Genomic DNA, 20,796 nt, shown 5'->3' on the forward strand with positions numbered 1-20,796 from the left:
ATTGAGGACGAATTCACAAGTGTACACACCATAAAGTTGGCTGAGACTGGTTTTGGTTTTGAGGTCAAACCAAAATACTTAAGAGCTGAACCCAGCCTCAAGTTTTCAACCTTTATGTTAAAAATTTTAGAAGCCCTAGATTTTTTTTTTTCCCTAAAAAAAAAAATAAAAGGTAAAAGTTCCCGACAAGCTTAAGGAAAGCACATTTCACTCCAGAAATTACATATAATTGACTCCCAAACCACAATTAATCATTCTAGACACAGCGTTCAAAAAACAAACCTACAAACCCCAGAAGCTTTGTACAATCCAAAGCAACGGCTCCAGTTACCTATTTTTAAAAGTCCTCTTTTGTTAAAACATCAGAGTAAGGACTCTGACTCAATTCGGCCAGTCACCCTGTGTCCGTCCCTCTTTCTAATTTGTCCCTCTTTCTCTCTGATGTCATCGGATCTCTCAACCTTCCTCCCTTGTCACCTTGACTGTGGCAAAGCCTCCTCCCCACCCTCTGCTCCAATAATATGGCATCCAACGTCACTGCCAGCCCACCGTCTCCTGAGGAAGTCCCAAGTCTCCCACAGGGCAAGTGAGGCAGTAAGTCCGGTCACAGCGGCCTTCCCGCCCTGTGACGCCTATGACCACTCTCTGCCTCTGCCTGCCCCACGTGTTCCTGCCTGCACGTGTTTCCTCCTCTGTTTCGAGTCCGTAGAATTTCTCCTTTCCTGTGAGACTTGCCAGCAACATGGCCTCCTCTGGGAAGCCCTCTCCAGGCATCTCTGTTCTTCCTTTGAGGGCCCAGAACAGTCCAATCACACTGTGTTCCAGAACTTTCCATACTGTATCACACTCACTGGCTTTTTCTCTACACGAGGTCACTCGGATTCTCAGTGAATTCAGAAAGGAAAACTGAGTCTGAGGGAAAGATCTAAGGCTCCTGGTCCATTGGCTCCACCACTGATTTCTCAGATCTGAGATCCATGGACACCCCAGAGGGTGAGGGCTTTGGCTCTAACCCCAGTGTGTGCATGCTAAGTCGCTTCAGTCATGTCTGACTTTTCTGCAACTCCATGGACGGTAGCCCGCCAGGCTTCTCTGTCTATGGAATTTTTCAGGCAAGAGTACTGGAGTGGGCTGCTATTTCCTTCTCCAGGAGATCTTCCTAAACCCAGGGATCAACGCCCCCTCTCCTGCGTCTCCCGCACTGGCAGGCGGGTTTGTACCAGCAGCGCCACCTGGGAAGCCCCCAGCACTGGGTACCAACTTCTGGACAGGACACAAGCCAGCACCTGGAAGGAGCAGCCTACCTTGTACAGCTGCACGTCGTAGTACTTAAGGAGCCGGCACACGTCAGGCAGCGACAGGAGCATCACTGTGTCTTGCTGCAGAGACTTCCAGAAGGACATCAGCAAGTCCTCCACCTGACGTGAGGGACAGAACATAGCTCTGAGCCCTGCTTTTGTGCCTGGTGAGACCAGTCCCCCACAGGCAGTTCATCAACCCCGAACGGTAACTGGATGAATTTCATTCCAACCCATGGAAAGCTTTGCCTGTCGGCTTTTCCAAGCTGTATTTAATGTATCGTATTTTACTTTAAAAAATGTTTATCTAAGTAAGTAAATCTCATTATTTATTAATAATAAATGCTTTATAAATGATATTTATTAATAAATAATAAATTTATCTATAATATAACTAAGACCTGCTCCAGGTCTCAGTTGTGGCACACAGGATCTTTCAGCTGCAGCATGTGAACTCTTAGCGTTTCCTGGTGGCTCAGATGTTAGAGAATCCCCTGCAATGCAGCAGACCCAAGTTTGATCCCTGGGTCTGGAAGGTTCGCTGGAGAAGGGAATGGCAACCCACTCCAGTATTCTTGCCCGGAGAGTCCCACAGACAGAGGAGCCTGGCGGGCTACATCCATGGGGTCGAGAAGAGTCAGACATGACTGAGCGACTAACACTTTCACTTTCATGCGAACTCTTAGTGTGCCCTTAGTGTGGGATCTCGTTCCCTGACCAGGGATGGAACCCAGGCCCCCGGCCTGGGGAGCACAGGGTCTGCCACTGGAGCACTAAGGAAGGTCTCCCAAGCTGTATTTTAGAAGTGATTTTACATCCATCAGAGGGCACCTGCTGGGTGGGTGGAAGACTGGTCCCGAGGCAGTTTTCTAGAAGGAAGGCTGATTATGATAACAAGGGGGCTCTACTGATTACAGCAGGACGAAGATCGGGCCCTGGGGGCACAAACCAGAGTTCAGAATGCATTTTCAGTGACTGACCCCTTCAATTATTTTCAGCTCAGGAAGACATGTAACCATATGTAACCGAAGATATATTGCCTCCTCCTAACCATATGTAACCGAAGATATATTGCCTCCTCCTTGACATCATGTTGGAATTCACCTACGACAGTTCAGTTCAGTTCAGTCACTCAGTCGTGTCCAACTCTTTGCAGACTGCAGCGCGCCAGGCTTCCCTGTCCATCACCAACTCCCGGAGCTTACTCAAACTCATCTCCATCGAGTCGGTGATACCATTCAACCATCTCATCCTCTGTCGTCCCCTTCTCCTCCTGCCTTCAATCTTTCCCAGGATCAGGGTCTTTTCAAATGACTTAGCTCTTCGCATTAGGTGGCCAAAGTATTGGAGTTTCAGCTTTAGCATCAGTCCTTCCAATGAATATTCAGGACTGATTTCTGTCAGGATGGACTGGTTGGATCTCCTTGTTGTCCAAGGGACTCTCAAGAGTCTTTTCCAACACCACAGTTCAAAAGCATCAATTTTTTGGTGCTCAGCTCTCTTTATAGTCCAGCTCTCACATCCATACAAGACTACTGGAAAAACCATAGCTTTGACTAAGGACAGTGCCAGCTAAAGAGAGCCAGTGTGATTCTACAAAGGGTACTTCTTTTTATTATTAGCAAAATATTTATTTATTTTAAAGTGAAATAGCATTTTATCATGAACTGGGTTAATGCTATAAACCTTGGTAAAAGAGCCTATAATTCCATAAATAGTGTATTTGCCACTTTATTCTGAGTGTACCTCCTGAAAGCCAGCTGCATCTTTTTAACTTTTTATTTTGTATTGGCGTCTAGCCAATTAATAGTGCTGTGATAGTTTCAAGTGGACAGCAAAGGGACTCAGCCACGTATACACGTGTCCATTCTTCCCCGAGCCTAAGGAGCCTTCTTTAAAGACTTCTGTTGAGGAACAAAATGGCAGGGCCCTTTCTTTATTTCCTCCCATGTGGACTTGGTAGCCCATCTGAGTTGCCAGCTCATGAAGACTAGCCTTCTGAGATTTCTGCAGCTCAGATATCCTGAGGCAACACAGTACTGACTCCAAGTACTCCAAGAACCCCAGACTCTTAAGCTGTTTCTTCTGTGTAGGCTGTGAGTGCCGACCCCGGAGTACCTGATTTGAAAATCTCTTCAGATTTCTCTTCAAAAGAAGACATCTCCAAAGAGACTCAGGTATTTAACGAGAAAGACAAGAATGGCCTGAGCAGGGTGGAGTAATCCTTTGACTCCCAGGCTGGAGGCTTCTGGGGCTCATGGGTCTGGATCAGAGAGCATTGTCTTAGCCCACCCCTCGTCCCGCCTCCCACGTTCCGAGTCATCCATCCCGATTCGCCTGCAACAGAAATATTTCTCTGATTTGTCCCTCCTTCTCTCTGATGTCATTGTCGCTGCTCCCGACCCAGCCCTCCTTCCTTGTCACCTTGACAGTGGCAAAGCCTCCTCCCCACCCTCTGCTCCCATAATAAGGCATCCGATGTCACTGCCAACCCACCATCTTCTCAATAAGTCAGAGTTTCCCACGGAGCCGGTGAGATCATAAGTCCGGTCATACTGACCTTCCTGTCCTGTGACGCCTGGGACCACCCTCTGCCTCTGCCTGCACCATGCGTTCCTCCCAGAATCCCTCTTCTCCCCCACGTAGCATCTGTTGGACTTCTGCTTTTCTATGAGACTCGCCCGCAACATGGCGAGTTTCTCTTCCAGGGAAACTTCTCCAGGCATCTCTGTTTTTCTTCCCTTGGGAGCCGAGAACAGTCTGATCACACTGTGTTCTAGAACTTTCCATACTGTATCACACTCATTGGCTTACACTGTTCCTCTCAGTACCAGACTATCAGCTTCTCAAGACTCCAAGACTCCCTCTTTGTTCCAGAAATGGTGCTGGTCACAGGGTAAGTATTCAGTTAGTACTTGATGGAGCATCATAGACAAGAAGTGGATTGGATATTCAACTTGGGGGGTGTTTATAACATGGTGTTAATAGGCCAGGGATCACTCTGAAGATAGCCTGGTCCCTCCCTCAGGCCAATGTTTTCTACAAAGCATGAAATGCCTTCATGCTGAGTAAATATTATCTCCCAAAGTGGAAGTGCTTAGAACACTGAAGCCTCAGAAGACTTTTCATTTAAATGTACACTTGCTTCTCTGGAGTTTCATTTTATATGGTAAAAGATAGAATTCAGAATTGTTAAAAGATTTCTTCATGCCTTTCATGGCCAACTCTAGAATACAATCCACTCTTGATGATTCCCATGTCAGAGCACCCTGCTTCGAACTGCTTCTTGCGCATTGCTGCTGCTGCTAAATTGCTTCAGTCGTGTCCGACTCTATGTGACCCCATAGATGGCAGCCCACCAGGCTCCCCCATCCCTGGGATTCTCCAGGCAAGAACACTGGAGTGGGTTGCCATTTCCTTCTCCAGTGCATGAAAGTGAAAAGTGAAAGTGAAGCCACTCAGTCGTGTCTGACTCTTAGCAACCCCATGGACTGCAGCCCACCAGGCTCCCCTGTCCATGGGATTTTCCAGGAAAGAGCCCTGGAGTGGGGTGCCATTGCCTTCTCCATCTTGTGCATTAGCATGTATCAATAACAGCTCTGAAAACCATCACTGAGAATCCCAGGGTAAATAAAGTTGTTGTTCTTCAGTTGCTAAATTGTGTCCAACTCTTTGGGAACCCATGGGCTGTAGCCCACCAGGCTCCTCTGTCCATGGGATTTCCCAGGCAAAACTACTGGAGTGGGTGGCCATTTCCTTTTCCAGGGCATCTTCCCGACCCAGGACTAGAACCCATGTTTCCTGCGTCTCCTGCATTGGCAGGCAGATTCTTTACCACTGGGCCATCAGTACTTTATTCCAGATCAGCTGGAATTAGGATCTAAAAATAGCTGAGTTTATATTTAAAGCGTAAAATTATCCATATGAGCACCTTGGAAAATTTCCAGATGATTAAACTGAATAAAAATATCACCTTCAAGAGCTCACTGACTGTAAAACAGCTGCATTCTAAGCACTTTAGTGCGATGAATTCCTACTCCACATCCCTTGAGGGGTCTTTTCAAGCCGAAAGGTTAAGAACAAGTCATAAATGCTTGCGTTTTGTAGATAAAACCCTACCCTCTCGAGTTCTTGGCTCCTCACATGTTGCAGAATGTCTTGACAGCACTTGCAGTATTCATCAGCAAGGAAGGCCACCTAGGAGGATACGGAGAGTCGTTTCGGCTTGCAGCCCACTTCTAGAATTACCTGCTTCTCACAGACCTTGCTGAGGCCCTTGTGTGTGTCAGCCGCTCAGCTGGCTCTGACTCTTTGCAACCCCGTGGCCTCCAGGCCACCAGGCTCCTCTGTCCATGGAATTCTCCAGGCAAGAATCCTGGAGTGGGTTGCCATGTTCTTCTCCAGGGGATCTTTCTGACCCAAGGATTGAACCCAGGTCTCCTGCATTGCAGGCCCTATAATAATACCATCTGGCTGTGGCATCAGCCAAACTCTTTCCTGGGGCCGTGTGTTTTTACTGATAGTGATGCGAAGTGGTACCCCACTCCAGTAGTCTTGCCTGGAGAATCCCATGGACAGAGGAGCCTGGTGGGGTACAGTTCATGAGGTCACAAAAGTCAGACATGACTGAGCGACATTTTCATTTCATGTGGAGTAATGCATAACTTCAACTAAAATTGAAGTCGCTTCGTTTTTGATGCCATAACTCATTTATTTCCGGGTCTGTACCACCCACTCTAAAGACAACCCATCTTTGCCACCTTTCCCTCTAAAGCCCAATTTCCCCTTCCACATGCCCCCAGACCCAGTTGCTAGAAAATGCACAGACCTGTTTCTTGCTCTTTGATGGAGACCCTCATTCTAGAATGTGACATGATTCCAGGTGGAGTCTTTTTATAGGGCGTGAGGAGAAGCCCTGAATTTCCTGACCATCACCCAGCCCAGGAGGGAATGACAGTCCTCACAGGCCTGGCAGAAGGCAAATCTTAGTCCATTTTGTACAACTGTGATCACTGGCAGACTAAGAAGCCATTTACTGCCCTAGGCAGCAAGGCATGGAGCATTAGTCTCCCTGATGTGTGCAATCTTACTGTTAAAAAAAATTTTTTTTCCCCCACCCTGTGTAGTATGTGCAACTTCCCAACCAGAGATCAAATTCATGTCCCCTGCAATGGAAGCACAAACTCTCAACCACCAGACCACCAGGGAAGTCCCAAGCCTACCACGTGGTAGGAGTATTTCTTTGCCAGTTCCTGCTCCCAGAATAGACATCTCCTGAATTCAGACAAAGGGGATCCAACGGGTTCAGTCTTGATCGGTGAATGACTGTCACCCTAAAACCATTTTCACACAGATTATTTCTTTAAGTCAGATAATAATTATTCACTGCTACTATAGGTTAGTCTTTCATCCACACCCCCGGGCACTTTCTTGATCCCAGCAACTATTCTCTCTTGTTTCACTGAAAATGATACTAACCTTCCTCTATTAGACTACACTCTCTAGTCACCAGGGAGCAATTAGGATTTAATATTTCACATATTTAATATTTCAAAATGACCTTGCATTACAAATGCTGTATGTGTGTGTGCGTGCTAAATTGCTTCAGTAGTGTCCAACTCCTTGGGACCCTATGGACTGTAGCCCACCAGGCTCCTCTGTCCATGGGATTCTCCAGGCAAGAATACTGGAGTGGGTTGCCATGCCCTCCTACGGTGGACCTTCCCGAGCCAGGGATCAAACCCGCGTCTATCTCTTGCACTGGCAAGTGGGTTCTTCACTAGTGCCACCTGGGAAGTCCACAAATGCTGTATAGTAACAATAAAAAGCCTACCTATGAAAAATCCAATGCCATAAACACATTCTACAATGCTTGTCTACATGGTTGTCTGCCCTTGAACTAAAACCATCTCCTGTCTGGGTCACCATCCCTGGATTACAGAAATGGTCAGTCATATATAAAATCTCAGGGCCGAATGAACAAGGAAAGTGAGGGGCACTGACTTTCCTTTCGAAGAACAGATTACAGAATATAAAACATTTTCATTAAGAATGGAAAAAGGCCATGCGGCAGAAAGTGAACTCAACAATCCTGCTGCTCACCTCCCTGCCCTACTCCCAGCCCGGAGCAAGGGGAGGCATGGCTGTTCCTGATTTGCATGAAGGACTGTACTCAAAACATTTCTTCAGGATTTCCCTGACATCTTTTGAATAATTTCCATGCTAATAGAGTAGGTGAGAGCATTCCTGGGAAGCTGGAGGTTGAGCCCCATAGCCTGCCCTGCTGGACTGCACCTGGGGCAGGGGAGTCCCCTTCATCCTCTCCAACCTAATGGCCTGCTCTGTGGCGGCAGGGCTCCAGGGTCAGTATATCCTCCTTGGCTTTCTCGTTCTGCACTCTGAGCCTTCCTAAGCTTCTCGCTGAGCTATTCACTTCTGAGCTTCTCAATTTGCTTAGCAGATCGTTGATGTGGGTTTGCAGTAGGCCCTTGTCTACATGCCACGGGAGGACAGAGAGGTCTTCTGAACTGCCCGCCCTATCCGGAGGGCTAGGAGTGCCACCCCGACTGTGTCCCACGGGCACTGCCACCGGCTTCCTCCTCACCTGATGCTCCCTCATTATCAGCCAGCATCACCTTGAGGATCAGGGGGGTGAGTGGCTAAGGGCTGCCCATAATAACGTTATACACAGGAAAATAATTGCATCTAATTCAACAATTACTGAATATTTCAGGGTCTATCATAGCAAATCTATTTTATTCAACACTCACTGCTCCGTCTTCTTGGAGAATGCGGTTATAATTAGTAGACTTTTCAAAGGCAACAACGTCTCCACTGTGACATAACAGATAAGAGAGAAATAATTTTAGTTAGACCCCTATTTCTGAGCTCAGGCATAAAGGTTCTTTTGCAATGAGGTTATTTGTGTGGGGGGAATACCGTCCATAGGGTTGCATCGGAACCAACTGAGCACACAGCACACACACATACACACACACACAACTTTGATTTCAAAACCCTCCTCCAAGTTTCTCTCCACAACTGCTGATTATCACCTGCTTAAAGTTTTTTTTTTTAATTCATTTGTATGACTGTGACAACCACGTATTTATTTTTAAAAGTTTATTCCCTTCAGAAGCAAGAATATGATGTCCTCATGGTTAGAACTTGCTCTGGTGAGAAAAGAAAAATCCTCATGCAGATGAAGTCTTCTACTTTCTGATTTCGAGCTTTGAAAATGGTCAACTCAGAAATGATAATAATATCCTGTGAGTCAATGGATGAGGCAGGGCACTTTCACAGAACAAGGAAACTGAGAAGGAATAATATGTAAGGTCCATGTCAGCACACCACGTGTCATCATGGAGAGTAGATTCAGTTCTGTGCACGTGGTGTGAGGTAGCAGACCAACACTCTGCTTCTGCTTCTGGATGCAAGTGCAAGGTCTTCAAGGCAGGGATGGCCTGGGATGGTGGTAGTCAGAAGGAAGTGGAGGAAAATGCCTTTCATCTCACGCAGGAAGGTCCTTCATCCCCTCCAAGGCTCTCTAAAGTCCCAGGAGCTCTCTCTTGACCTTAGGTTTGGGTCAGTCCATTCTCGAACAGTCATGTACGGATGTGAAAGCTGGACCATAAAGAAGGCTGAGCGCTGAAGAACTGATGCTTTCGAACTGTGGTGCTAGAGAAGACTCTTGAGAGTCCCTTGGACAGCAAGGAGACCAAACCAGTCAATCCTAAAGGAAATCAACCATGAATATTCACTGGAAGGACTGATACTGAAGCTGAAGCTTCAATACTTTGGCCACCTGATACAAAGAGCCGACTCACCAGCAGCAGAAGGGGGCGACAGAGGATGAGATGGTTAGATAGCATCACCGACTCAATGGACATGAATTTAAGCAAAGCCTGGGAGATACTGAAGGACAGGGAAGCCTGGTGAGCTACAGTCCATGCAGTTGCAGAGTCGGATACGACTTAGTGACTGAACAGCAACAAAAAAGGTGTCGAATGACCACAACAGAAACAAAGCCAGGGTGCAGGAGTTACCTGGAGGTGAGTTGGCCCAGAGAGGTCACTTGGCTTCCATGCGGGCTGTCCCCTTGGCTCCTGCCCCACAGGCAGGGCCCAGGCGGTTAAGATTTAACTGCTGGGGGACAGGGAAGGGCAGCTTGGGAAGGAGGTGGCAGCTAACTCCACAACGGAACAGGCATCCTTGGCTGCTCTTATTTGTGTCACTTGAGCTCTGAGAGCTTCAATTTTCCACCCGACGAAGGGGAAGGATGGGGTAGGTTCCATCCCTTAGTTGGGAAGAGCCCCTGGAGAAGGAAATGGCAACCCACTCCAGTATTCTTGCCCGGAGAATTCCACGGATAGAGGAGCATGGCTGGCTATGGTCCATGGAGTTGCAAAGAGTTGGATACCAACTATCGTCTAAACAATAACAATCTCCCACCACTAAAAGAACTTTTTCAACCCCCAGAGCCTGTAACCTTCGCTCAGAGTCTCCAGGGTGTGCATGAAGGTTAGCGGATTCTCCCAGCCTCACAAAGAGGGTCAGAGGAAGGTCAGGGTCCCTTCTGGGTCCTGCAGACTGTCTGCTTCACTCAGCACAGTGTAGACACATAAAAAACACATTTGACTTTCATTAGCTTTTACGATCAATTTGGCTAAGAAGGGTCCAGCGTAAAGAGGGCTGGGACATGATTATATGCCACACGACTCAGCCTTTTTTTTTCCTTTTCCCGGAAAATCTCAAGTGTTGTGTTAGCTTAAAACGCTTTCTGGCATATAACTTTCTTCTAGCTTAACTACAATTTGCATCCACATTCTCAGGTTCTGACATCATTTGTCATTAATCCAGACTTGCATTTGCATCATTTTGGCATCATCATTTGCCCTTGCAAATCATCCTAAGAGCAGTGAAACAACAACGTGAAGCAATCACAAAGGTAAGAAGATAAAAATGTAATAACACCCAATTCACGTCCCGGACGTGCTCAGCCTCAGACTGCGGAGGGAAGGTGTTCCATCTTCTCACCCTTGACGGACTTCATTTCCATTTTTACTCAAAGAACATGAATCAACAACTCTGTTTTTGGTTAGGACTGTATGTTAGTCGCTCAGTCGTGTCTGACTCTTTGTGACCACCAGGCTCCTCGGTGCATGGGATTTTCCAGGCAAGAATCCTGGAGTGGGTTGCCATTTTCCTCCTCCAGGGGATCTTCCTGACCCAGGGAATGAATCTGGTTAAGACACCCTTAACTTGTTTTTTAAATTTTAGGCCGTGCCATGCGGCATGTGGGGTCTTAGTTCCCCAACCAGGAACTGAACGCGTGCCCCCTGCATTGGGAGCTCAGAGTCTTAACCACTGGACTACCAGGGAAGCCTCTCAACTTGATATATTTTTTTCCCACTTTATTTTTTTATCAACTTGATACTTTTACATCTCAACCTCTCAACTTGATATATTTTTTTCCCACTTTATTTTTTTATCAACTTGATACTTTTACATCTCAAGTTAAATAGACAATGTATATATTCATATCAGGGTAGGTCTTATGATTGCAAAAAGCTTTATTTAATATACTTTTGATTGCACTAAGCACACACACAACACTAACGACTAAAATATACTGAGCATTTACCCATTGCTAAGTGCCTTATTCACTCCCCCTTACTCCTCACAACAATCCATTAGGTAGTGGAGAAAAATTCATTATTTTCCCCAATTACGTACAGGAAACAAGAAACAATTCACAGAGCCAGAAATCCAGCTCTGACTTCACATCTTCATCACTATTACCTCTTCCACTCTTTCGTCTTTTAAGACAGGGGTCCCCCAACCTCCAGGAGCTAATGCTGGATGACCTGAGGTATAACTGATGCAATAATAACAGAAATAAAGTGCACAGGAAATGTAGCACACTTGAACCATCCCGAAATCATCTCCCACCCCAGTCCATGGAAAAACTGTCTTCCACGAAACTGCTCTCTGGTACCAAAAAGGTTGGGGACCACTGCTGTAAGACACACATATGTGTGATAATAAAGAATGCACATGAGGAGGGCAAAGGAAGATGCGAGGGTTTTGAAACAAAGTGGAAAAGAACAACTTTTAAAATTTTTATTTTATATTGGAGTATAGCTGATTAGCAATGTGGTGTTAGTTTCAGGTATACAGAAAAGTGATTCAGTTATATATATATATACACACACAAATACATGTATCTATCTACTGTTTTGCAAATTCTTTTCCCATTTAGCTTATTACAGAATATTGAGCAGAGTTCCCTGTGCTCTACAGTGGGTCCTCGCTGGTTGTCTATTTTATTTTCTATTGGCACATAGTTGATTAACAAAGTTGTGTTAGTTTTAGGTGTGCAGCCAAGTGATTCAGTTATACACATACATATATCTATTCTTTTTCATTCTTTTCCCATTTAGGAAGAACAGCTTTCTTTTTAAACTGGATTGGCTGAGTGTGGCTGAGAGGCGTGGACTCCTTATTTTCTGTGCTGGGGGCTGTTGCTTTTACATTGCTTAACTCTATCCCCATTAGATTTTTATGAGCAACTTAATTGCAAAATGATGATCTAACGGGACACCTTTGAAACTGCTGAAAGTCTGTCGTTCACAAGGGAAAACAGCAACCGGAAGCCAGGCCTCCTTGGCAGACAGACTGCATGCCACCTTGTCTGGGCGTCTGGGATGGAGGGGAGGATGTGAGGGGTGCTTTGAACAGGTGAGATGGTTTGGGAGCTTCACCTGCTTTTCAAACCTCCCCCCAGCAAGGGTGCAGTCCAGGGCGGGATCCTCCACACCTATGTTTTGTGAGCTGCTAGACAACAACCAAGTAATGCCTATTTTAAAAAAAAAAACAAAACAAAACACCTTAACAAGTTCCAACCAGCCTTGCAAAGCACAGGGTGGACACGGCCCAAGGGCGGGTTGCAACTTGGACCCCTGATTATACCTGAGAAGGAGGCCGCCCGGGAAGCAGCAGAGCCCTGCTGTCGGGGGAGGGCTGGCCCCAGGAAGGTTTACCTCCTGCAGGCACTGGGGCCACGTGGACTCCGTGGGAAAGACACTGAGATGTTCTGGGTCTGCGGTGCCCACGATTGCTTGGCTGACGGCTCCCTTGAACTCGCCCTCCCAGGGTGATGAATGTGAAAGATAAACCGGAGCCTTTCTGCTCCCCTGGGCACAACCGGCCAGCCATGGACCCAAGGTCCTGGGTTCTGCGGGCTGCCAGGCAGCCCCCTGAGCTCATGAGCTGGCAGAGGAACAAACGCACAGAGAACAAAGGCAGGCGTGACTTGGGAAGGCCCGATTTTAGAAGCTTTTTACAGGCTTTTAATATGCTAAGTTGGAAAAGCTGAGTGAGTGTGTGCGTGTGTGTGTGTGTGCGCATGTGTGTGGACTGGGGGACGGATGAGGGCAAGGGCTAGTTTTCATATGTCCTGAGAGAAACCTGGGCCTCCGTCCCACTAATCTCAGAAGTCACATTAGATAGACCAGGGACTCATCTATTTGGAAAATGACAACGTTTTGCTTGTGACATGTCAGCCAGGAATGTTGCTTACGAGGTGGAGAATAAACATGTTAAGCAGAGCTGCTTCTCTAGATGTGACAACCACACACACACTCACACACACACTCTCTCTCCATTTCCCTCCCCTTCCCCTGACCATAACAGAGCATTTTATACTTTGGCCTCCATTCGCCAAGAATTTCTAGGTCAGCGCTTAGACCCTGGTCCAGGGCTCAGTCCAGCTGCCAGCTAAACAAGACTGGGATCTGGGGAGGTCTGTTCCCTGTATAAAGATGTTACCCTGGAGAGGGGAGCAAGGCAGGAAGTGCCCTGGAGTTGGGAAAGGGCTTCTTTGCATCTGGCACACGCTGCATATTTATAGTCATTTTCCTTAAAAAAAAAAAAAAAAAAAAGCCTCAAGCTGCTCGTTGGTTTTGCAAATCAAATCTTGGTCTCTTCTTGGAAATGCTGCCTCAGCAGTTTTCAGTGGGATCCACCACAACACAGTCGTCCACCGCTGCCCCCCTCCCTCACCTCCAGGGAAAACAAACGCTGCTGACACCAGGGCTCCGGGTCTGCTTGCTCCTGGGCCACCTGTGAGGAGTCCAGTGAAAGAGGTCCCGGGCTAGGCATCCTGTCCTCCTGCTAAGCCGCTGGCATCGGGAGAGGGCGGGGTGGATGGTGGCAGAGAGCTGACAGTAGAATTTCTCCTCTGAAGGGGCTCCGAGGGACAATATGGGGAGACAGGGAGGAGACAGGGGCTTATCTCAAGACTAAACTGATTTTAATTAGATTATCTGCTTTTTCTGCAGTGCCTGGTGGTGGCAGTGATGAGAAAACAAAAAACCCCCAGAGTCCCTTAAAGCCACCAGCCTGGCTCCCAGCCAAATCTCTATGCTGATGCTCTCATCCGCGGTTTCCATTTCTTTCCTTAATATGAGGTCCAGAAAAACACACACACACACACACACACACACACAAGATGCCCTTGAAAAATCCAGATGCCTTCTCCTTCCCGAGGCAAATATTAGCAGCAAAGTGCTAATCAGACCTCAGTTGGCTGCACCCTCAGAGAAGCGCCTGGCTTCTCTGTCACTCTGTCACTCTGGGGAACAAGGAAGATGCTGGTCTGTGGTTGGCTGGGGGATCCCCTCCGGGTTCTGAATGCTAGTGAGCCTGTAACAGCGGGACCTGAGGGTGTGCCCTGGGCGGACCCAGCCACCTGCCTGCCTCGGTGTGTGAGGACAGAGGGGGAGGTGCTTGGTTAGGGCACCGTGTGAACACCTGTGCTACCTGTCCAGCCCCCCGGCCCCCAACACACACACACACACCCAGGCCAGAGTGAGGAGGGCTCTGAGACTCAAGGACAATCCGGACTCTAACTGCCAAAGGGGGAATGGATGCCAGCAGAAGACGTTGGCAGGGGAAGACTGGCCACTTCCTAGGACCTGTCATCACATGTTTTCCTGGACTGAAGGGTCAGGCTTGATTCATTATTTGTAATGTAGGTAGCAGAAGCAAGAAATCATTCAGGGTCCCAAGCTGAGCTCCCCGCTAACAGCAGGCCCCCACCAGCTGTCTGTTTTACACACATACAGTATCTATATGTCAATCCTCCTCTCTCAATTCACCCCACCCTCCCCTTCCCCTGCTGTGTCCACAAGTCTGTTCTGTATGTCTGTCTCTACTCCTGCCCTGCAAATAGGTTCATCACCACCATTTTTCTAGATTCTACATATATGCGTTAATATACGATATTTGTTTTTCTTTTTCAGAATCCACTCTCTGATGACCTAGAGGGGTGGAGATGGGGCGAGGGGAAAGGAGGGAGGTCCAAGAGGGAGGGGATATATAAATACCTATGGCTGACTCATTTTATTGTACAGCAGAAACCAACACAACATTATAAAGCAATTATACTCCAATAAAAAATAAAATAATCATTCAGAGAGCTCCATTTTACCTCTGCCTGATCTTCCCCAATGGTGACATCCTGCCAAACTCTAGTACAATATCACAATCTGGTTTTGACACTGATACAAATCCACTGATCTCACTCGGATTTCCCAAGTCTTCCTTAAACTCATTTTTGCATGTGGGCATGTAGCTCGCCTATGGAAATGCGTGCATCCAGCACCACGGCTGGGACACAGTGCGTGTCTCATCACAAGGTGACCACGGCTGCACCGTCTCTTGCTCCCTCAGCCCAATGCCCCTAACTCCCGGCAATGAAGAAGCTGTCTTCCATTCCAGAAATGTTGCCATTTCACAAATACTACATGATATCACTTATTTGTGGAACCTGAAATATGACACAAACAAACTAATCTACAAGACACAAACAGGGTCACAGACATAGAGAGCAGACTTGACGTAGTCAAAGGCAAGGAGGGTGGGGGAGGAGTGGATTTGGGGGGGTGGGGTTAGCGGACGCAAACTGTTATACATAGGTAGATAAACAAGGTCCTGCTCTGGAGCACAGGGAGCTGCATTCAATATTCTGTGATAAACCATATAGAAAAGAATATGAAAGAGAATATATATGTGTGTGTGTGTGAATCATTTTGCTCTACACTTGAAAACTAACACAACATTGTGAATCAACTACCCTTCAACTAGAAAGGAAAAAAACTTTGTCATTTCAAAATGTTTTATAAACGAAATCACACAGTATGGAACCCTTTGAGATGGTTTCCTCCTCCACCCCACTCTGTAATTCCCTAGGGCTTCATCCAAGCGGTTGGATTGATAGCTTGATTGAGAGAGAAGGAATGACGTCTTGCAAGGACGGGATGATGGGGAGCCAAGACAGACACGCATTTGATGTCCTCCGAGCAAAGCGAGCATGGCTGAAACCAAGGCTGTGCATTTGGGAGAAATTGGCAACGTGGATGGGAAGTGCCTATAGAAAGAGCTGGGGAAGGTCACCAGTCTGGGAAGAGGGGGCTGTAGGCTCTACACAGGAGGTAAGAGCAAGCTCCTGAGATTTCTGAGCAAGAAAGAGAAAAACTGAAGAACTGGGTGCAGGTTAGTCTCACGGCTGTGTTCAGATAGTGGTGAGGTGAAGGGAGGGAGCTTACACAGGACCCATGAAAATCATCTCGATGTGAGATCATGAGGACATACAGGAAACACCTGTAACCAGGAAGAGCCATCAGGAGACCCAGGAAGGGAGAATTAACAGGACTTGTGACCCAGGGAGTCAGGGAGGGCTGCGGGGTGATCCTCTGCATAGGTTCTATCTCTTGGGATCACAGATGGAAATGAGGGCATCAAGAGGCAGAGGTGATGGGAGGGAGAGAATGAAGTTAAAGTTCTACGTCTTCAGTGGGAGGGACCAGTGGGTCCTCTGCGTGGGAACATCCAGGAGATGGCCAAACAGAACATCCCTGGGGGTGGGTGAGACGATGAGCAGGAGAAGTGATAGCAGCAAGTGAGAGACAGAAAAGAATGCGGTGTCCTGGGGTCAAAGTGTAGGAAAAGCGTCATTAATGATGAAGCGTGGAGATGCCTGCCCTGGTGGGGAGGGGAAGGGCTCATTCTAGGGAAGGGACTAGATGACGCAGAGTCCTGAGGGCTAAAGGAAAGTTCAAGCAGGACGTGGCCAATTCTGTCAAATTTGACAGAGGAGAAGAACAAAGACAGTGCAAAATGGCCCTGGCCGTTGAGATGATGATGAAAATGAGCCGTAACTGAGGAAATGAACGCGGTACACATTTCTCTGGCAGACGATGTTGCCAGAGACTGACGTCCATGTCAGAGGAGTGTTGATGTGATGTGCGTGTTTCCATCCTTAAGAAGGATGAATGGCACAACAGCCAAAGAGCCAGTTCGAGTCAACACAAGTACAAATGGTCCTAATATGAACCAGGCTGTGACCAAGACCAAAGTACCTAAGTGACAGGTACTAACCTGGTGCACCTTTTTCCACCCAGAAGGGAGCAGTACTGGGCATAGAAGAAAGAACTTCTCTTGATACAGATTCCGTCGTAATGATACCTGAAAAATAAACATGGTCTTAAAGATGGTGTCAAACCACTAAGTGGGCTTGGGAGAAGACACAGAACAGCCTACCCAAGGAGGACTTACAGCTGTTCTCTGGGTTTCATCATTGACCCCATTTAGCAGGAAAAGCTAATCAGTCATTCAGCCTGACCAGGCTCTGGTAGGTGGACCATTTCATACTATCTCACACGCATCAGCTTTGAAACAAGCTCGCGTATGTCCTCCTCTGCTTTCCTGACTTATGACACTTGAATCTGAGAGATGCCACAGGGAAAGCCTCCTGTCGTCTCTGCCATCAACTTCCTCAAAGAAATGCAGACCAACGCCAGTGTTCCCTCTGCTGAATGGACTCAGATTCTCAAACCCCCGAAGGAAGTTTGGTTCCTCCTCTGCTAAGCCCAGGAAAGGCAGCAGCTTGTATGGGCTCATAGCAGCCCAACAATTTTTTTTTTTTCAAATTAACTATTGCCCAATGCTTAACTTGGCAAACACTTCCCATGCCTTCAACTCCTTCATGGGTGGCAAGTCCTTCCCTAACTTGGCTTCTGTCCCTTCTTAGTGATTTCTTGCTCTTGCTGATTTCTCCTGACTTTTCTTGATTTAAAACAAACAACAAGTAACAATGATAACTGAGTGATAATTAAAACAGGATGCACCCGATAATGCTGGAATTTCCTTTTGTGTTAAAAATATCACCTGGGTACCTTGGTCTCTTGAATATAATTCAAATATGCGAATTAGATGGAACACTTAGCAATTTTAGTTCAAAGAGTAATTAAAATAGTTTTATTGTTCTAGGGCTATCATTACTTAACTATTAGACATTTACATGTCTAAACATTGAAAGTGTTGAAACAGAAAAATACACTGTGACTTTTGTACTTTAACACAATCTCTTGAGAAGACAGAGACTCAAATTCGGTTCTGGCATCACCTGAATTGTATCAGGCACTGGGAATTTCATTTAATTATGGGAATTCTTTGGGAAGAGTTGATATTTATAGTTTGTTTAGTTTTGCACTTTTTGGTCATCCATTTTGTGATTTTTTCAAAATGTATGTTTTTAACATTTAGAATAAGGCCAAAATGATCAACCTACCTGGCACTGCCTCTCGTTCCCAGCCTCCGGGTGCCAAGATCAGGGAAAACCAAGTGCACGAGCTAAAAGAGTAAGTTAGATTTAAAGTTGCAATTTTAAAATTTAGAAATAGAACTTTCAGCTTCATCTTTTGCCATGTTTAACCTGCATTCCCTCTTTTCTAATCATAAAGAAAATACAAATAAATGAAATTTGGAATAATCAGACAAGTATAAAGAAGGAAACACAACACTCCAAGGGAACCACCTTGTAAACTCCAATGCAGTTCATTCCTGACTTTTTCCCAAAGCCTCGCTGTGCGAGTGGATTCTGCAAGTCTACACTGGAAATACTGGCATCGTCACAATTCTCGTGTCAGCATCTCTGCTTCCCACTTTCTTCCCCCTACCTTGTACTGTAAACATTTCCCCTTGTCATTAAAAATCCTTTAAAAACAGGGCATTACTAACCCTGCAAGCAGTCCATCATGCTACTTTCCTTTTTCCAATGTGATTGGCATTTTCATGTTAAAATGTATTCATTTACTTTTCATTTGAAAGATTTTGTTAGCAAATGTACAAAATATTAAATGAGAGCTACTTCTGACTCAATGTTTCATCTCCCCACCATTTATTTATTTATTTTTGGCCATTCCAAGTGGCTGTGGAATCTTAGTTTTCCAACCAGGGAATCAAACCTGCATTGGAAGGGCAGAGTCCCAACCACTGGACCACCAGGGAAGTCCCCATCTCCACTATCTTTTTTTTAAAAAAATTTATTTATTTTTAATTGAAGGATGATTGCTTTACAGTATCTGTGTTGGTTTCTGTCAAACATCAATATGGATCAGCCATAGGTATACTCGTCTCCTCCCTCTTGAGCCTCCCTCCCACCTCCCTCCCACTATCTTTCTGATGTACATTCTGTTAGCACTGATATGATATCTATGACCAATTATATTTTTTAAAAACCAGAAGTCTGTTCTGTCTGAAGGTCCGTGACAAACATAGTATCCAAGTGCATGACTGTTGAAAAGGGAAATCCTGTATCCTGGTAAAACTACAAAACTACAGAGCAGGAGGGCAGGATGTTCCAGGCGGCCGTGTAATGATTTCTTCCATGTTCTCCACATCTCTGGGTCTGCCTTCCTCTCTCTTTTATTCTCAGCTTCCAAGTGGGAGGGTTGGATGTCATAAAACATTTCTCCTGCCTGCCTCAGACCCTACCTCTTCCTACAGGAAGGCTCCCCCACTTCCCCCACCCCGCCAGACCCTGTGTGGAGGCACAGAAAGGGAGAGGAGGGCAGGTCTGGAACGTTATTTTTTTTTCCATATTTACTTTACATATGTTTTAATTGGAGTATAATTGCTTTAGGTCTGGCACAATTAACATCAAAGTCAGGAGGCCAAATCAAGGAAGGAGAACCGAAAGGGATGCAAAACATAAGCCACAGGAGAGAGCTCCCTCAGAGGCTCCCTCCCTCAGAGCCTCAGGGCTTCCCTCCCTCACAGCTGCCTCAGACCCACCCTCACTCAGAGCTCCCTCTGAGCCTCTCTTCCTCAGAACTAACTCAGACCAACTAACCTCCAGAGCTCCCTCACCCTCACACGCTTTTCCACTCAGAGCTCCTGAGGACCCTTCCTCACTCAGAGCTCCCTCGGCGCCTCTTCATCGCGGCTCCCTCAGAGCTTCCCTCAATCAGAGCTGCCTCAAAAAAGTCCCTCTTTAAGAGATCGCACAGAGTCTCTCTCTATCACAGCTCCCTCAGGCCATCAGACCCTCTCTCGCTCAGCACTCCCTCAGAGCCTCTCTGGATCAGAGGTCCCTCAGACCAGTAGACCATTCCTCACTCCAGCTCCCCTAGAGCCGTGCTCCCCCAGACTCTCCCTCCCTCAGTGCTCCCGCAGACTTGCTCCCTCAGAGCCTCTCTCCCACACTGGCCCCTCAGACCCTGTCTTGCTCACGGCTCTCTCAGAGCCTCTCTGGATCAGAGCTCCCTCAAAGCCTCCCTTTCTCAGCACTCCCTCAGAGTCTCTGGACCAGAGCCCCCTCAGACTCTCAGACCCTCTCACTCAGAGCTCCCTGAAAGCCTGGCTGCCTCAGCCAGCCCTCCCTCCCTCAGAGCCTTGCTTGCTCAGCGCTCCTGCAGACCTTATCTTGCTCACAGCTCCCTCAGAGCCTCTGTCCCTCAGAGCTCCCTCAGATCACCCCTTGACCTGTGAACAGTGGGTAGGATGGGGTGGTCCAATCACCTCAGACCCTGGGGAAGAAGATTCAAGAATTAGCGTCAAGGACTGATGTTGAGGCCCCTGCGTTCAATGTCTGGCTTGGGCACCGGACTCCAAGTTGACGAGAGACAGCTGGCCAGTGGCCTTGGGGGCAGGCTGAGGACTGTGGTCACTGCCCTGGCCCCAACATACCCACAGCCTGTTCAAGACAAGAATGGCTGAGAAGTTTCCACACCCAGACGCTGGCCACAAGTGGTAAAGAGCTGACAGGTAGAGGACTTCCCCGGCAGTCCTGTGGTAAAGAGTTTACCTTCCAATGCAGTGGATGCGGGTTTGATTCCTGGTCAAGAAGCTAAGATCCCACATGCTTCATTGCCAAAAAACCAAAACATGAAACAGAAGCATTATTCTAACAAGTTCAATAAAAAACTTTTAAGAAAATTTTAAAAAATGGTCCATATTAAAAAAAAATCATAAAAAAACAAAAGCTGACAGGTGAGAGGGCCCAGATTCTGCCCAGCAAGGCCTCAGGATGGGCAGTCAGGTTTTGGAATGAGTTATTCACTAAAGCCAGGGATGCATTCTAGAACATTCTCAAGGGTTGCCCTGCAGAAGCCACCGGGGGGACCAGAAGACAAGGGTCTGCCTAGCCCCCAAA

The 20,796-nt window shown here is 47.0% G+C and overlaps 1 protein-coding gene across 1 annotated transcript in view; it reads right to left on the minus strand.

The window, feature by feature from the left end:
• The window catches only part of RFX8 (regulatory factor X8), a 51,157-nt gene that overhangs the window by 19,048 nt on the left and 11,313 nt on the right, over positions 1-20,796 (minus strand). The window contains exons 3-8 of the mRNA XM_044925678.2: positions 17,932-17,993; positions 16,740-16,826; positions 8,069-8,132; positions 6,521-6,631; positions 5,442-5,495; positions 1,305-1,418 (exon numbers count right to left, since the gene is read on the minus strand). Coding sequence (XP_044781613.2) covers positions 1,305-1,418; positions 5,442-5,495; positions 6,521-6,631; positions 8,069-8,132; positions 16,740-16,826; positions 17,932-17,993 — 492 coding nt within the window. The remainder of the gene's footprint in view (positions 1-1,304; positions 1,419-5,441; positions 5,496-6,520; positions 6,632-8,068; positions 8,133-16,739; positions 16,827-17,931; positions 17,994-20,796) is intronic.

This window comes from Bubalus bubalis, chromosome 12, assembly GCF_019923935.1.
Source record: "Bubalus bubalis isolate 160015118507 breed Murrah chromosome 12, NDDB_SH_1, whole genome shotgun sequence".
Taxonomy (NCBI): domain Eukaryota; kingdom Metazoa; phylum Chordata; class Mammalia; order Artiodactyla; family Bovidae; genus Bubalus; species Bubalus bubalis.